The sequence below is a fragment of the Rana temporaria genome, chromosome 8, assembly GCF_905171775.1.
Source record: "Rana temporaria chromosome 8, aRanTem1.1, whole genome shotgun sequence".
Taxonomy (NCBI): Eukaryota; Metazoa; Chordata; class Amphibia; order Anura; family Ranidae; genus Rana; species Rana temporaria.
Genome location: NC_053496.1, coordinates 53,088,067 through 53,107,172, shown reverse-complemented (window position 1 = coordinate 53,107,172; position 19,106 = coordinate 53,088,067). Strand labels below are relative to the sequence as shown.

The 19,106-nt window shown below is 44.8% G+C and overlaps 1 protein-coding gene across 5 annotated transcripts in view; it reads right to left on the bottom strand.

Moving 5' to 3' along the window:
* The window catches only part of IDE (insulin degrading enzyme), a 116,693-nt gene that overhangs the window by 84,711 nt on the left and 12,876 nt on the right, over nucleotides 1-19,106 (bottom strand). For all 5 annotated transcript variants that reach the window (XM_040361800.1, XM_040361798.1, XM_040361801.1 and 2 more), the window contains 3 exons: nucleotides 12,098-12,276; nucleotides 1,915-2,122; nucleotides 468-637 (listed from right to left, as the gene is read on the bottom strand). In XM_040361800.1, the coding sequence (XP_040217734.1) occupies nucleotides 468-637; nucleotides 1,915-2,122; nucleotides 12,098-12,257 (538 nt within the window). In that variant the 5' untranslated portion in view covers nucleotides 12,258-12,276. Of the gene's footprint in view, nucleotides 1-467; nucleotides 638-1,914; nucleotides 2,123-12,097; nucleotides 12,277-19,106 lie in introns of those variants that run through there.

Sequence of the window (19,106 nt, the reverse complement as noted above, 5' to 3'; positions counted from 1 at the left end):
GGTAAAGCTTGGGGAGTTGAAAAGACAGTGGGTGGACAGACGAATTATTCCAAGATCAAGAGCTCTCATTCAAGTAGTCAGTTAGGGAAGGTCTACCACAAGTCTGATATTCTGGAGTAGTTTGGAAATGGCTCCAACAGGACCAGGTGCACTTATATTTGAAGGGATTATCCTGTGCCGTTGCAATCAGTTCCTTGTACCCAGCTTTACTACCATAGGGCAACTGTGTCCTTTTACAACCCCCAAAAAATAAAAAAATAAAAAACTACTTACAAACCATCACCAAAAGCGATAAAGACCTGTTGTCGTTTTTGCTCCACCCCTTTTAAAATTACAATCCCCTGAAAACAAATGTGTATACAGTATATCCCCAATGCACATCCTTCTAGGTTACTGGATTGTTTGCACAAGAAGCTACAGCAGGTTAGGATGAGAAAGCAATGAGAGGCCATCAGGACACTACCTACCTGTTCCAAATTTACTGAAGGGATGTTTGGGGTTCCCTGTGACTTTCTCCAGCTGGGCAAGCCTCCAGGCATCATTCATCACGTTCTTCTCATGTTCAGAATCCACAGCGTTTACTTCACGATCCTTACAGTTCTCATCAAACAAAGGAGTCTGGAAAAACTGAGAAAACCTGTAGAGTAGGACTATAGATGTAAATATAACCAAGATAACTGAATCCAGTCACCCAACATACAACAATTAGGTCACCAATTTTACTGAAGATCAGTGACAGCAATTTTTAAAGATTACACTAGTGGCTAGGAGACTGATGGCTCAGATCCTGTTAAAGAGGATGCAAGAGTGGGCTTGTGGCCTCTGCAATCCCTCAGAAAATATCTGGGTGCTTTTGGTCAAAGTCCCTGTGGAACTTAGAGAAGTCCAGCCTGAGCTTTTTAGGCTGGGCTTCTCCTATGGGTCACAGGTCTGTAGTACGCAGACGTCACCAGGATCAGTCCAGGCAGCGCGTTCTTCCGACTTAAGAAGTCTGGATCTGCCAGCTGCCTGGAATGATGGCAGTCTCAGACTCTCAACTCCCTGCTGAGATGGCTGCTCCCCGCCCATCCACAGCTCAACGCTCCAATGAGCGCAGAGGAGCAGAGCAGGAGAGATGCTGACCTACAGTCAGTAGCTCTCCACTTGGCGAGGTGAGAGAACCGAGCCATCGGTGGCTCGGTTCTCAGTGCAGAGATGCTGGGGGACAAATGCAGCATTGGTGTCTGATGCTGCATCCACCCAAGTATGAATATGCAAACTTAGGTAAGTCTCCCCCCTTCTTAAGGGGTTAATCCTCATTGTGTAAAAAGGCAGTTTTATCCTATATGCATAGATCCTCCCCCTCCTGCACTGTCAATTTGGGGAAAGCCAGCTTACACAGGCAGAGTAGCTAACCTGCACCTGCTCAGTTATGTCTTTTATGCTGGAGAGAACAGTTTCTTGTGCTCCGAGCTAGCCAGGTCACATGATATTGACATCACACATGTGGGCACTTATACAAGCAGTAGTGAAAATCTCCTTCCTGTACTCTCAGCACTGGAGAAACTGTGCAGTTGATCATGTAACCGTGGTATACAGATCATCCAAAAAGGTATATAGTAGCAATATTTTAAATGTATAGATATGATTTATAAGCTGTGGTTGGTGTGTGTGTGTGTGTGTACTTTAACAAAGCTAAAGATGACTTCAATGACAGGATAGACTCAAGGAGCAGATGGCAACATGATTCTGGGCTGCACATTTCCATTATCAGTAGGTGCGCTGGAAGCAGATATGGGCCCATAATAAGTGTGAGCTGGGGACACCCAGTACATTGGAAGACTGTTGTTTCGACAGTCACATAGAGACAAGTTATACCAGGAATGTCTTTAAAAAAAAGTCTAGCAAAAAGAAGTTTAGTCTGCAGTCACTTACCTGTCTAAGGCTCCCTCAAGGTGCTCATGAGACACATCAAAATAGTAGTTTGTATGTTCTCCGCTAGTAAAGGCATTGGCACTCCCTGCATGCTCACTGAGGAACTGGGTATACTCATTTTCTTTGGGGTACTTCTCTGTACCCAAGAACAGCATGTGTTCACAGAAGTGGGCAAGACCCGGGATGTTGTCAGGATCAGACAAGTACCCTGTTGAATAAAATACATAAGATCATGGATGTTGTCCATTTACAGCTTAAGGTTGAACTCCAAGCAAAAAAAAACTATATACATTTGAACAGTTTTTTTTTTCCTCCATCTAATGAGATTTCCACAGCTCTGTCAAATAATACAGATGTGGTTAATATGTCACTAAACATCAACATAACATAATAAAAAATTATAACCATCAATAAATGGTGCATTACATGCGGTTTATGCTCACTGAGATTTGTTTTCTGTATTCTGCAAAACACCTGGTTGATGTTGCTAATCTCTGTCTTCTGTTCATATCCCCAAGTCAGCTACAGATTTTGCAGCTGTGGTGACAACTCTACACATGCTTACCCATCACATCTGAGCAGCCCCTGTGTCTATTGAGTAATACATATGTGTGTATACACAGTGGTAAACGATAGTGCATCACACAAACCAGCTAAACACAAAAGGGGCAAAATATTACATGTAGAGTAATGGTCGATTCACCTACCTGTTATTCAGGCTCTATTTCAAATGTTTTATTTTTTATATATTTTGAAAATGTGACCAGCAGCAGAGAACTAAGAAGCTCCTCCTGCTTATGTTTCCCTGTAGACAGGCTGGGAAAGAGCTAGGTCATGCGACCGCTGTATATCGATTAGGAAAAAGGGTACCCCGGGTTTGTTTAAGACGAGCGAGCTCTGCTCACCACCCCCAAAAAAAAACACACACCTTGTCACCTTGTGGAAGGGCCTCAGTTGTTACCTCAGTGGGTGGCCCGGCCCCTTGGTTATTTAAGAAGGGTCGGATGGTGGATCCGCAGACCCACGCAACCACCGGCCAAGATGCTTCGTGGGGGGGTCTCAATGCATTAGGTATGGGGTTTCCCTTAAAAATTCATGCAAGACTCGAAGGGCCTGGTATGGACAAGGGTGGACACCTTAATGTTGGTTTCATTTACTTTTCAGTCACATCAAAGTTGAACCAAAGTGCAGAAACTACTTTAGGTCGCACAAATATGAAATGGTATAAACAGTACTCATTAGGAAACACGGGGTGCGACTTGCCATGTGGTTTTGGGGTCCAAGTCGCACAAGTGTGTGTTCATCTCTCCGCACATAAGCATACAAAACATCTAACCGATTCCAAGTGCTGCCCCTCTCTTTCTCAGTTCAGGTTCTAACTTTACAGTTGGTTACAACGGGCTGGTTTTAAGTCAAACCCCGGGTACTTGCACTAGGGGCATGTAAAAATCCATCATTGGTTTAAAGCAGACCTGTGCTTATTGCCCTATAAAAATGGACACCAACTGTGCCTTGGTATTGGTTAAAGAGGCTGCCCATCAAAGTGGCACGTTAATGGTAAGGGTCAAGAAGTGGGAACAGAGTCCAAATACCATTGTAGCGTTTTACACATCTGAGACCATGGCATCTTTTTACTTATCAGACAGCCATGCTTATAAAGGCAGGGGTAAGCAACCTCAGTATCCCAGCCATGGTGAGACTACAAATACCATCATGACTCTGGGAGTCATGCATGTGGCTGTCAGTCTTGAATGAGTATGGGACTTAGATTCCACAACAGCTGAAGCTGTCCATCATTGGTTTAAGATCAGACTGGATGTGCAAACATCTTAATGAGCAGTTACATAACAGTCACTTAAACACAACAGTGCTAGGTTTTATTGGCAAAGTATTTAATTTATTTTAAAATCTGGTTGTTGTAAACTCTGCTGCCTTCTGTCAGTATCCGTTTGCAACTGCTTACATTGGTATAGATTTCACCCAGCCAACTGAGTTTTGCATACATTTGCTTAAAATGTAATAGAACACCTGCTACAGGGTTTTTCTTTGTCTTAAAAAACAGACATGCAAGATCTGTCCAGAGGTATTTTTAACACAGCACTACTTCTACTACTAGTAAAAAGGGAGAAATGTATCAAAGTTAAAATTATTTATCTTTTTTCCATGACTGGTAGCAGGGGGTTTTCAACATCACTAGAAAGTTGATAGAGCTTCCATATTAGAGTGTCTCAGGACTTATGGAGCTTGTGAATGTTTGAGATATATCAGTGGTCTTCATACTGGGCTGGATGCATCTCGTTGCTTGCCCTTATCCGGCTCTTAGGGCACCCCTCCTTGCGCCAGTACCGACGAAAGGGGCACCCCTCCTCGCGCCGCACCACTTCTCCCACGGACACAAATGACAGGGGCACCATTTCTCCCATTGACACCAACAATGGGACATTAATCTTCTCACCAATACTAATGGTGCAGAACTATTGCTCCTCCTGTTGACCACAGGTGCAAAATATTTTTTTTTTTACTTCCACCGACCATCAAGCCTGATGTATTATTCACTCCCACTGATTTGGGGTCATTTTCTACTTCCACTGGTCACAATACAGCCCCTGTGCTGTTCCCCTTATAGTTATTTGTACATTGCATTCTTAATTTTTATTTCTCCATGTTTGTTTTCATGCATTTCTTTCACTGCTGCCATCTGCTGGCCAGAATTTGCATGCCACACGTCCCTGTTCTTGTTAGTAAAGTTTTTTGTATTCAGAGGCGTGGACTCTTGCTGGGCAGGTCTCTTCACTGGGAGCAGCCATTTTCAGTATCTCCTCATGGCTGTGTGACTAGACACTCCACATTTTTGGGCTAGAGAAGGCATCAGTTTTTGACCACACGCAGAAGTCAGCAGAAGTCAGCAGTAGTTAGCAGCAGCTCAGCAGCAGCTCTGCAGCCACAGCAGCTAGCCTCAGGACATATTCTAACAAGTCAGCATTGATACCACTACTACAGAACAGTATTGTATCACCGTTTGTTGTCTTATCTGGATTGAATAAACCCACGCTGATTTCATCTTCATGTCTGAGTCTGGATCCATCTAACCTGAACATCTGCCGATCCTGTCTGCCCCACTGCTTGGATACGAAGGTAAGAAGTCACACAGCTATTATCAGTTATACCTTCAATCGCCTTCATGTGGGAACAGAACAGTCAAAAACTGCCTTAATGTCCACACCCCAGTCACAGATTCCCTCAGAGTTACCACACTAAGGAATCGCCCTGCAACAGGCCTATCTGCAGCGAATCTGCCCGGCTACAGTGCATGTTTCACAAGTCTAAGGGCAAGCACCGCATGTCCACAGTATCTTTACTGTTGCCTGAAAGCCCTCCACAACTCATCAAGCCGTTTTCTATATCCCATATCAACCTTTGCTCGCATAGCAGAACTGTTAACGCACACGGGGTCCCACTCTAACCTAAACCCCCGCAAATCACTTAAAACACCTGAGGATCCTTGCCAGAGTGCCCCAGCACAGCCGCACTGCAATTTTCAGCCCTCAATTCAAAAGTTTATTTTCTTAAAGAGACAGCGCACCTTAAATCAAAATGGACAAAAAGGACCTTGCACAGTTCCCCAGTGATGAAACAGAGCTAATGCAGCCTGATACTGATCACCAAGAAGTACAGGAAGCAGAACCCACACTTCCAGCAGACCAAGTCGTGCGACCAAGACGCTCCCTCAAACCGACAATAAAGGTCAGGGAAAACTATCAAACCACAAAAGATGAGCTATGCGATAACCTGGAAGAGCTATGGGAGCGAGTTTCCTCCCTCATGTCAGGACTTAAATCCTCTGGTGATACCTCAAGCTTACAAGTTGGCATCAGGCGGCTGAACACAGCTCATGAAGGATACAAGAGACTGTTCACAAGGTATATAACCTTTCTAAAAAACGTTAATAATGATGAAGCCCTTTCAGAACTGAGCAAGGCAGAATCTATAGACAAAGAGACACCATGGTGCTGCTTGCTAAAGATAAAGCGGAACTCCGCATCTCCCATTTGCAAGAAACTAGATCACACAGATCAAATTCATCCAAACATTCCTCTCGGTCATACAGATCATCGTGCTCAAGAAGCTCAACCCTAAGCGACAGACTACTAGAGGCCCGCATAAATGCAGAGCAATCCAAAGCCAGACGTTCCTTCACTGAAAAAGAAGCTCTGGCAAAAGCAGAATCAGAGGCCAAGAGGGCAGAAGCAGAGGCCAAGAGGGCAGACGCAGAAGCAGAGGCTCGAATAAAGATTCTTGAATCAGAGATGGAAGAGGAAGTTGCATTAGCTAAAGTAAGACTACTTGAGCAAGCATTAAGCCAAGGTCTTGATCCAGTCTGCTCGCTACCACAGGAGGTAGAAGATTCAGCTGACCGCACCAGCGACTATGTACTGAAACAATTATCTGCATCAACCCCAGTATGCAGTACTGTCCAAGCCGACAACGCCGAAACCTCAAAGTCATCTCCACCTACAGTGCCATTTACAGCACCCGAGCAACCTGATGGTGTTCACCCAGATGTGCCTTCTCAAGGACAGTTATTACAAAACTACAAAAAGGGTCATCAGGCGTTTCCTGGCCTACCTCCACAGCTCAAGCAGCAGTCCTCACGATCTACAGAGACTAGATCACAGCTCAACCCTGCAGCAGAATCATTCTACCTGGATGCATCTCACCCTTTCACGCCGCAAAGCCTACACGCCCCGGCGGCACCACAGGTTGTCGTGGCAACAAGCAGTGAGAAATCAGATATGTCTGAGTTGGCCAGGATTATGGCGATCAGAGAGCTAATTAACACAAGTCTCTCAAAATTTGATGACCGTGCAGAGAGCTACAGAGCTTGGAAGGCAACTTTCAAGGCCACCATTGCCAACCTCAAACTAGACGCAGAGAAGGAGCTCAACCTCATGATCTCATGGCTGGGTCCAAGCTCCACAAATCGCATCAAGAGCCTCAGAACTGTCTATGTGGGACAAGCAGAAGCAGGTCTCGCTGCCGCCTGGCAGAGACTCGAACGTACCTTCGGCAGTGCAGAAGCAATAGAGAAGGCCCTATTTAAGAGATTGCAGAACATTCCAAAGATCAATCTTAAGGACGTCCATAAGCTTCAGGATTTGAGTGACCTGCTCATGGAACTAGAGCTTGCCAAAAGAGACCCTCGTCTGATCGGGCTATGCTACCTGGATACAGCCCATGGAGTGAACCCAATTGTTGTGAAACTACCATACAGTCTGCAAGAAAAGTGGGCAGCATCAGTCTCAAGGTACAAAAGGGTGCATGACATCACCTTTCCCCCATTTATTCATTTCTGCAGATTCATTGAAGAACAGTCCCAGATGAGGAATGACCCCAGCCTCGATTTCCTGGAGTTCAACACTACAGCTCCAGCGACACCATCACCAAGGTATGAGAGTGCCATGCATAAACACAGAGACTTTAAGAGCAGCGTGAGTGTTAGAAAGACTAACCTACCATCTTCTGCAGCACCCACGGGTAAACAGTACAATACCTCATCAGGAGACAAGTCCTTCAATCGTGAATGTCCCATTCATAAAGAACCACACTCACTGAACAAATGCAGAGGGTTTAGATCCAAACCCATACAGGAGCGCAAAAAGTTCCTCAGCGAGCTTGGGGTATGTTTCAGATGCTGCGCTTCATTGGAGCACATGGCTAAGGACTGTAAATCCATCATCAAGTGTGAGGAGTGTCATAGTGAAAGACATGCCTCGGCTATGCACCCAGTTCCACTGCCCAGAGACTCACCAGCTGCCGTCGCCACCAGTCCCGCTCCAAGTCATGGCGGGGAGCCCCAGAACCACGCTAACGCAGCCGCCGCTGTTTCCTGCTCATGTTTGGAAGTATGTGGCGAGGGCCAGGGTGAGAAATGTTGTGCCCGAATATGCCTAATCAAGGTCTATCCAGAGGGACTACCAGAAAAGGCAGTAAAAATGTATGCCATCATCGATGACCAAAGCAACCGGTCCCTAGCAGGACCTAAATTCTTTGAAGCCTTTGGGATAAAGGGACCATCAGAACCCTACATCTTAAACACCTACTCAGGCCGCATTGAGACTAGCGGCAGGAGGGCGCAAGGATTCATTGCTTCCCCCATCAGTGGGAATACCGAAATACCCCTACCAACACTGATTGAATGCGATCAAATACCCAACCATAGGGATGAGATTCCTACCCCAGAAGCTGCGTTTCACCAACCGCACCTAAGGCACCTAGCCAACGTTATCCCACCTATGGACAACAATGCTGAGATTCTACTCCTGCTTGGCAGAGACAATCTAAGGGTGCACAAGGTGCGCCAACAGTGTAATGGTCCTGACTACGCGCCATTTGCCCAGAGGCTGGACCTGGGATGGGTAGTCATAGGAAATGTATACCTGGATCAACCAGAAATCGACTCCTTCAAAACGTACGTGCGTGGAGACGGACGCACAACTTGCATTAAGCCGTGTCCTCATCACTATGAAGTGAAAGAGAAGTCTCCAGACCCCGTACAACCACCTGACATCATTTCTCCCCTCTTTGCTGACGACTTGGGGAGATCAGTCTTTCGCACAACCAAGGATGATGATAAGGTAGCCTTATCGGTAGAAGACAGAGAGTTTTTTAAAGACGAAACCAATCACTGCGTTTCTCCATTACCCTACGGAACCACCAGGGTAAGACTCCCAGACAATCAGGAGCAAGCGCTATCCAGATCTAACTATCTTCAGCGTACCATGAACAGCAAGCCTGAGATGAGAGAACACATTGTCGTACCATCCGAACTTAATCCAGAAGATCGCGCCACCAGGCCTACGTCTGTGGGTTCCTTTGCTAAATCTACTTGGCTTACAGGCCCAGAGTTTCTGCTAGGACGGGCAGACAAATGTGAACAGGAAGTTTACAGCATCCAGGATCCGGATAATGATCCAGAAATCCGCGCCGAAGTTAGCGCATTAGTCACTGAAACAAAGCAGACCTCCAGGCTTGACTGTCATCGTTTTGAACATTTCTCCAGTTGGATGAGACTTGTCAGAACCATTGCAAGGTTAGTGCACATCGCCAGATGTTATCACAACACTCAAGAAGATAAAGATTGTCACGGTTGGCACGTCTGTCATAAACCATTCTCTGCTGAGGACATTTCTCATAGCGAGTCTCTCATAATACGTCATGTCCAGCAGCAGGAATTTAACGTAGAATGGAAGTGCTTGAACAACAGACAGCAAATTCCTATAAAAAGTCCCCTTGCAAACTTAAACCCAATTATGGACAGTTTTGGCCTGCTCAGAGTCGGTGGTCGTTTGAATCAAGCCCACCTAGGAGTTGCGGAGCAAAATCCTGTCATTATTCCCAGCAAACATCATATCACCACGTTGCTGATCAGACATTACCACAAAAAGACTGAACACCAGGGCAGACAAATCACTGAGGGCAAGTTAAGGTCTGCGGGTCTTTGGATTATAGGTATGAAGAAACGTGTAGCCCAACTACTGCATGACTGTGTGCACTGTCGTAAAGCCAGAGGAAAACAGCTACACCAACAAATGGCCGACTTGCCCGCGGATAGACTATGCACAGAGCCGCCCTTCACCCACACTGGCCTAGACGTCTTTGGAACATGGATGGTGTCCGCACGTAGAACCCGTGGTGGTCACGCAAACAGTAAACGTTGGGCCGTGCTATTTACTTGCATGAGTGTGCGAGCCGTTCATATAGAGGTGATAGAATCTATGGACACATCCAGCCTCATTAATGCCTTAAGACGGTTCTTCGCCATCAGAGGACCAGTGAAACAGTTGAGGTCAGACCAGGGAAGTAACTTCATCGGCGCCTGTAGAGAACTGAACATCGACACTAAGCCTATCCAAGATCAGTTGGCGGAGAAAGGTTGCACCTGGATTTTTAATCCTCCTCATAGTTCCCACATGGGGGGTTCCTGGGAGAGAATGATCGGGATCTCACGCAACATCTTAAATTCTATGTTGATGGATGTAAACTCTTCAAGACTTACGCACGAGACTCTCGTCACTCTTCTCGCTGAAGTTTCAGCTATCATCAATTCAAGACCCCTTGTGCCAGTATCTATGGATCCTGAAACACCAGCCATACTGTCTCCGGCTATTCTACTTACCCAAAAAACGGACAATATGCTCACGCCTAGTGGAGAATTTACCCATGGGAATATCTACCAAAAACACTGGAAACGTGTACAACACCTGGCAGATTACTTCTGGAACAGATGGCGTAAAGAGTATCTCAATATTCTTCAAGGAAGGAGGAAATGGCAACATCAAAAACCAAACTTGAAAGAAGGAGACCTCGTATTAATGAAGGAGCAACAAACCGAAAGGATCACCTGGCCTATGGGACTAATTACAAAGGTTCTTCCTAGCAAGGATGGCAAGGTCCGAAAGGTGGAGCTGAAGATCTTCAGGAAGGGTGAGCTTAAAACTTTTGCAAGGCCGATTAACGAACTCATTCTAATATTACCCATCGAGAACGTTCCTGAAGGATGAAAAAGGACTGAACTCGAACTTCACAGTTTTACCCGCTATGGGTCAGCCAACCCACTATGTCATGTTTATTGAATTTCACATGTTCTTTGTTACAGGTTGTATTATATTTTTATGGACATTCGTCATAGTGAAATCTCCTTACGTAAATTTCAGACGGGGAGTGTGCTGTTCCCCTTATAGTTATTTGTACATTGCATTCTTAATTTTTATTTCTCCATGTTTGTTTTCATGCATTTCTTTCACTGCTGCCATCTGCTGGCCAGAATTTGCATGCCACACGTCCCTGTTCTTGTTAGTAAAGTTTTTTGTATTCAGAGGCGTGGACTCTTGCTGGGCAGGTCTCTTCACTGGGAGCAGCCATTTTCAGTATCTCCTCATGGCTGTGTGACTAGACACTCCACATTTTTGGGCTAGAGAAGGCATCAGTTTTTGACCACACGCAGAAGTCAGCAGAAGTCAGCAGTAGTTAGCAGCAGCTCAGCAGCAGCTCTGCAGCCACAGCAGCTAGCCTCAGGACATATTCTAACAAGTCAGCATTGATACCACTACTACAGAACAGTATTGTATCACCGTTTGTTGTCTTATCTGGATTGAATAAACCCACGCTGATTTCATCTTCATGTCTGAGTCTGGATCCATCTAACCTGAACATCTGCCGGTCCTGTCTGCCCCACTGCTTGGATACGAAGGTAAGAAGTCACACAGCTATTATCAGTTATACCTTCAATCGCCTTCATGTGGGAACAGAACAGCCCCCTAAATTCTGAACAAAAAATGGGCCTTTTTTTTCTTTTAGTATGGAGACCCCTGAGCTACATGTTTCCAAAGCAAGGTCCCCAATAGGAAGATCTTCCTTCTGGAGACTTTGAGGATGCCTGAATACAATGGTGATTTAGCCCACCAGTGTCTAGACATAAGTAAAATATTAGTAGGTGGCTAGAACCTTTCAAAAGCCAGCATCTAATCAAGATAAACATGCACACTAAATAACCCTCAAAGTGTAAGAACCGGTTCACACTGGGGTGACCTGGGATCCGACTTGAAGTTGCCCCAAGTCGTGTGGTTGAGAAAAATCAATGGAAGTGAATGGAGCCATCTTAATACACACTACTGAAGTCGCTCCGACTTCAGAAAAGGTTCCTGTACTACTCCAATCCGTGTCAAAATTGCCTCCGAGATAGAGAGATACACACACACACACACACACACACACACACACACACAATTGTGTGCCCATCTTCTTCCAAAAGGCTGACAATTACTGCCTCTACTGCAGTGTTGTTGCCTCTCGACAACAACACCACAATATGAAGGTGTGGAGACTTGGGTGTGTTCTGTAGTCCAGCAGAAAAGTGACAATGTTTGGCATTTCAATACAACAGAAGCAGCTTTACCAGCTAACTACAGGAGCTTACGAAAGTTCTGGTAGGATGCGTATGTCCTGTTGGGTTAAAATATATCTTTTTTTTTTTTTCACATACAAACAGTAACCTTTAAACAACAAAGTACAATCACAAAGACTAAAGAACCAGCAAGAGTAAAAATGAATGAAGATTTGCTGAGAAATACATTAGTAATGCTGCCTGTGGGAGCCTCCAAAATCATTTGCAATGCAAACATACCAACGTAAACATCGAGAGCCGCTGAAGATTTGTCAGTTGTGGGATCGCTTATCAGGACTGCTTTTATTCCGTTGGATAATTCAACGCCCCGATATTCCCGCTTATCTTCATGAGACTTGACAATGTCATTAGTGACTCGCTGGACCATAAGAGTATTCATCTTGTTGTAGGTGTGAAATCTGTAATAAAATTGGTCTGGTAAATATGAGGCAAGGATAAAAATAGAACAAAATACCTTATCTGGAAAGAAAAAAAAAAAAAAAAAAAAATCAACACACACACACACACACACACACACCAAAGAGTTTAGAAAAAAAATCCAAGACTACAGTGCAGATTAAGGGCCTACATTACACATCAGCTCGTTCTTTGTTAGGTTTCCAGCGAGCTCCACTCATTCATAAGAAAAAAAAGTGAATGAAACGCTGCCAGCAGAAGCCTGTTAGAAAGGGATTTCTCTTGTTTTGAATGTGGTAGTACTACTACAATTGTATAAAACAGCTGACATGTAAAGCTATTGGTGAAAAGGTAGCGAAAGAGTAGGCAGAAGAGTAAAAGCAAATAACCAGTCACCTTCCTTGTTTACTTTTACAAACAATAAGGGATGAAAAAACACTGGTTACTATAGACAATAAATTAATTTGCTCTCAATGTGTCTTTTCATAAATAGCCCGTGCATTGCATTGATCCATCTTAAAGCGGGAGTTCACCCATTTGTAAAAAAAAAAAATTTCTCCCCTTAGCTTCCTGCTCGTTCGGTCTAGGGGAATCGGCTATTTGTATTAAAATATGAGCAGTACTTACCCGTTTTCGAGCTGCATCTTCTTCCGTCGCTTCCCGGGTATGGGTCTTCGGGAGCGGGCGTTCCTTCTTGATTGACAGCCTTCCGAGAGGCTTCCGACGGTCGCATCCATCGCGTCACTCGTAGCCGAAAGAAGCCGAACGTCGGTGCGGCTCTATACTGCGCCTGCGCACCGACGTTCGGCTTCTTTCGGAAAATCGTGACGCGATGGATGCGACCGTCGGAAGCCTCTCGGAAGCCTGTCAATCAAGAAGGAACGCCCATTCCCGAAGCCCATACCCGGAAGCGACGGAGAGGATCTCGTAAACGGGTAAGTACTGCACATATTTTAAAATAAATAGCCGATTCCCCTAGTAAAAACGAGCAGGAATCTAAGGGGGAAAAGTGCCCTCTAAGGGTGAACCCCCGCTTTAAGGTGGCATAGGAAGGAAATACAAGTTCAGTGCTGACCCTACAGTACATTTGTAGCAACCCATCGATGAGCCTGTTGCCTTATGGGCAGCTGTAAAATATTGTAATTATGAATACATTTAATTTAGCTTGCATCTATGGAAGGCATTCAAAAAGGCGCCTAGGCTTGTAAACAATGGAGAGCCAAACCTCATTGTTTTAAACATACTTACTTCAAAAGGATCCTGTGCTGGCATATGCAATGACGGGAAGCCAACCCGTAACCAATACTTAACTTCCCGGGAAAATCCAATTAAATCTCCTGCCCAGAATAGTCACCAGGATTTGCATTAAAGGGGGCCAACTTATGTAGCAAGCCCTCCAATCAAGAGCCAAGCTATTCCAACCAATGGGGCATCAGCATAAAGGAACATACAGAGTCGAGGGGAGGGAAAGTTGTTTCTTGATGGAAAGGCAGCCATCCAAATGGAGCTAAAGGGTAATAATTATGGGAAAAGGTCTGTTTAAGGCTCCATGCACACAGAGGCTACAAATTTTTTTTAAATAAAATAAATAATAATGAATGGGACTGTCTGAGTTAACAGCAGGTCAGAGGAGGAGCTACTGCTGCAGTATAGAGATGACAGATGCACTTTAACCACTTAAAGGGGTGTTCCAGTCAGTTTTTAGGTTTATTAAAAGTAAGCAGCTACAAAAAGTGTAGCTGCTGGCTTTTAATAAACAGACACTCACCTGCTTCACGGCTCCGCTCCTCTCCCCCCCTCTCTGGCTGGCGTCTCCATTCCAAGTGTGGGCACCCAGCCGTGACAGTTTTCGGTTTCACGGCCGGGCACCCACTGCGCATGCGCAAGCTTCACTGCGCTTGCACCATGCAATTGGACAGGCGATCGCCTGGGACCTGTCATGTGTCCCAGGCGATCGCCTACAAGGAGGGGCTGCAGAAAGGCGATAAGGCCATTCGCCTTAGCAGCCCCTCGGTGGAAGGAGGAAGTGGGACAGGAAGTCCCACTCCTCCTGAAGCCCCGACTCCCCCCCCCCCCCCCCAAAAAAAAAAATACATGCCAAATGTGGCATGTAAGGGGGCGAGGAGTGGATTAAGCGGAAGTTCCACTTTTGGGTAGAACTCCGCTTTAAGGACTGAGCCTGTTTTTCAGACTCTGTGTTTACAAGTTAAAAACTATTTTTTTTGCTAGAAAATTGCTTAGAACCCCCAAACATTATACATTTTTTTTCTAACACCATAGAGAATAAAATGGCGGTCATTGCAATACTTTGTCACACTGTATTTGCGCAGCAGTCTTATAAGCGCACCTTTTTTGGGGGGAAAAAAAATCACTATTTTGAATTAATAAAAGCAAAACAGTAAAGTTAGCCCAATTTTTTATCTTATGAGATAATGTTACTCCTCCGAGTAAATTGATACCCAACATGTCACGCCTCAAAATTGCGCCCGCTTGCGGAATGGCGTCAAACTTTTACCCTTAAAAATCTCCATAGGCGACGTTTATAAAAATTCTACATGTTGCATATTTTGAGTTACAGAGCTGGTATAGGGCTAGAATTATTGCTCTCGCTCCAACGATCGCAGAGATACCTCAAATGTATGGTTTGTATGCTTTTAAAATAAAGATATTCTTTTAACTGTTTAAAAAATAAATACAATGGATATAAATTGAGCCTTTTAACTAGTGATTTAAATAAATTCCACCCTGGTTTTGAATACATTTTAATAAAATACTGCACTATTGGGAATTATTTCAGGCTCATGGTGAGCTTTAATTGCTCTACTTGGAGTTCATCTGAAGGTGCCATTGAATGCAGATGATTGAAGATCGTTGCACGCACTCCAGACAGAGTCGACATGCATCAGGCGTTTCTGCAATGACAGTCCTTTGATCTGGCGAGTGACGATTTCACATGGTGGCTGGTTCTTTGAGCACTTTGGAAGATTGAATACACACTGGAAGACAGTGGATTGTTGATACATTTTCACTTCTCATTTCACTGTGAACAGTGCCTTTTGGGATTTTTTGCATTTATTTTTTATTTTCTTCTATGGACTCATTTTATTCTTTGCATAATTCTAAGTAGCGCTACACAATTTATTTTCTTCTATGACAGTTTGCTGGAGACTTTCTTCAGCATGCAAGTCCACCACTGATTTTAGAGACTATGGGACCAACATACAAAGCTTTGCCACTTAAGTTACCACCAAGCTGAACAGAGGGAACACCGGTCTACTTAATTGGAATAAGGTTCCCATATGGCACCACGCTATAAGCTTTGCAGCTCACCCCCCAAAGTGGACAGATGTAAACCCATTTACCCAGTTGGAGGAGGGTTCCTGTATGCCAGCACACTTTGGGAGAGAAGCTGGGACACACACACACACACACACATCTTTAGGTGTTTGAAGAAACAACTCAGCAAATGCTTGCAAGTCTAAAGTCTTGGAGAAATGCCCTGAGACCACGCTAAGGGAGCCAAGTGGCACATGTCTACAGAAGTTTAAAGTGTAAACACAGTGGGACCTTGGTTTACGAGTAACGCGGTTAACAAACGTTTTGAAAAACAAGCAACTTTAAAAAAAAATCCTGAGTTTGCGAGTGTTGTCTAGCAGAATTCATGCAAATGGGGTGTGCAGTACCGCCGGTACGGTTTGGAGCTCTTCAGAAACACTCTGTTCCCGAGCGTTTCAAAGCCTTTCCGAGATTAGCCAAGCTGTCTGAGTATTTGAGGCTCTCCCGCACCCTCCACCTCTGGCCAAGTGTGGTATTGCATGCCATAGAAGTCAATGCATTTCCATTGACTATGGGGAAACTCGCTTTCATGTGCGAGTGCTTTGGATTACAAGCATTCTCCTGGAATGGATTATGCTCATAATCCAAGGTTCCACTGTACCAGTACTCTCTTATTACTACTATGTTACACCCAGTATTGCTCCAGTCAGCAAATGTTTCTACTCAATTACACTCAAAATGACCAATTTATACTTGTTAACAAGAAGATTGAAGATGAAGACTTTTGGTAAGCGTGGTACAGATCAACTGGGTTTACTGGAAACTCCCTGTACAGTCAACAAATCTATTATGGACATACAGTATGTATTGCACAACTGAAAAAAATAAAACAAATTACATTCCCCAAAGATTATGATGTTCCTCATATGAATAAACAAAAGGATATCGATCTAGATTGGTCTTGACGGATTGCTACAGGCAACAAAACTCTTCACAAAACTTGTCACATGGAACTACATGTACTGTAGTTAAAGCGGGAGTTCACCCATTTGTGTTTTTTTTTATCTTTTCCCCTTAGCTTCATGCTCGTTTTGTCTAGGGGAATCGGCTATTTGTTTTAAAATATTATCCGTACTTACCCGTTTTCGAGATGCATCTTCTCCGTCGCTTCCGGGTATGGGTCTTCGGGAGCGGGCGTTTCTTCTTGATTGACAGTCTTCCGACGGTCGCATCCATCGCGTCACTCGTAGCCGAAAGAAGCCGAACGTCGGTGCGGCTCTATGCTGCGCCTGCGCACCGACGTTCAGCTTCTTTCGGAAAATCGTGACGCGATGGATGCGACCGTCGGAATCCTTTTGGAAGACTGTCAATCAAGAAGGAACGCCCAGTCCCGCAGCCCATACCCAGAAGCGACGGAGAAGATGCATCTCATAAACGGGTAAGTACGGATCATATTTTAAAACAAATAGCCGATTCCCCTAGACAAAACGAGCATGAAGCGAAGGGGAAAATGTGTTCTCCATGGGTGAACCTCCGCTTTAACCCATCCTGCAAATACAATATGATGCAATTTGATATGTGGCATTGCAACATGATCCCACACAGAGTTAAACCCAAGACCCTGCATTCACTATATCTGGTCTCCCACAGTACACAGAAACGCAATGGTTTTAGTAAATATAAACTGCTAAATGCCCTCTCTCATCAGCAGCTCGAGCAGTCTTGCGACTTCTATCAGTGTCTGGTTAAAGCTCATAAGGGGAGTTCGTCTGGAAAGTGCTTACTGGCCCTTTGCTGATCACATGCACCATCCTAAAAAACAAACATACAGCTTGTCCCCAAGCCTTTGTACTATCCAGAAATGACTTGGGGACGGTGGAAGGATCAGAGAAGACAGGATCAAATAAACAGCCATTTTACTCAATGCAGAGAATTAACCCCTTAGGTTCCACAATGAGTATAACAAGCATGCATATACAGACTGATTTTATGGTTGTGGGTTTAGTAACACTTTTAATGGACATTAAAGTTTAAATAGATAAAAATTTAAACACTGAAGCACTGTGATCCGTTGCACTACGAAACATACACCTGTGCACAGTGTGAACGGGCCCTTACACTTCATTACATCTACACATTAATGTGAATGAGCCCCCAACACCAACAAAAAGGATGTATTCAGCCCGTTTTGGGATTCCCTAGCCCTACCACTCTGCAAAGAGTCAGATGACATGTCACATTCATCACCTCTCAGCCCCACCAGACTAATCAACCAACAGTCAGCATGATGTCTTGGTTGGTTAATGCTCCAAAGAGTGGAAAATCTGTACCGTGGAATATGAGTCCTGGCTGTATGTGAAAATACTGGCTCAATAGAGAAATTCCATTGCCAGGTAAAGCTGTAAGGCTATGGGATGGATTTACTAAAATTGGAGAGAGTAAAATCTTCTGCAGCCGTGCATAGAAACCAATCAGCTTCCAGTTTGTTTGTCAAAGCTTAAAGTAGTAGTAAAGGCACTTCTTGTACCCCTAGGTTAGCTTATAATCACGCTTACCTATAGGTACAATGAATATCACCTAATACACCATTTAGTAGATAGTCACATTGGCAACAGCTGATGTCACCTGCGCAGTGATGCTCTGCATTCCAGGGAATACAGTATGCCCTGCAGTAGAATGCAGAGAGCCCTGCCATGGTTGAACATCATCGTGGCTCCGGTGATTTAAACAGCCGGAGCCCTCGAACCTGGAAGGTAGACCAGATGAAGATGGAGGCGCCAGGGCAGCCATGACAGAGCTGCACTGGTGGACTCCATTTGCAGCTAAGCCTGTGGAGGGGGGGGGGGGGGGGGGGGGGGGTCAAACAAGCTGAAGGTAGAAGACAATTGGCTACCATGCATAGCTGCATACGATTTTTCACTCACACGTTTTAGGCAGGCTATTTACACCGCAAGTTTTTTTTTTTTCTGCAGTTGCAGGAAAGAAATTGCCATGAATTCCCCCCCATTAACACAGACAATGCAGGATGGGGGAAGGCTAGTGGCTACAGCAGCTGTTAGCGCCAATTGCAAGAGAATCAGGCAGGCAACGTGGTACAACGTGGTACATTTAGCCTGCCCATTAATGGTTCAAATCTTGGCCTCTTCCTGCTGAACCGGCGGAGATTCGAACTGTGTATGGCCGGCCTAAGTAAATCAACCCCTAAGACGCATTACAGCTATGTATTTAGTCTTAAAGCGGGGGTTCACCCTAAAAATAAATAAATAATTTTGTCTACCAATGCATCCAGCATACTAGCGTTAGCAACAGTATGCCTTTATTTATTTTTTTTGCTGTACTGACAGTTTAATCCATTCAGACTCCCGCGGGGTGTAGGCGTTCCTATGAAGAGGGGAACACGATTGATGGCTATGGCGCGTCACGCTTCCCAAAAATAGCCGGAATAGGACTTGGCTCTTCACGGCACCTGTGCAGTCAGCTCCTAGTCTGTGCACAGGCGCCGTATAGCGCCGAGTCCTACTCCGGCTATTTTCGGGAAGCGTGACGCGCCATAGCC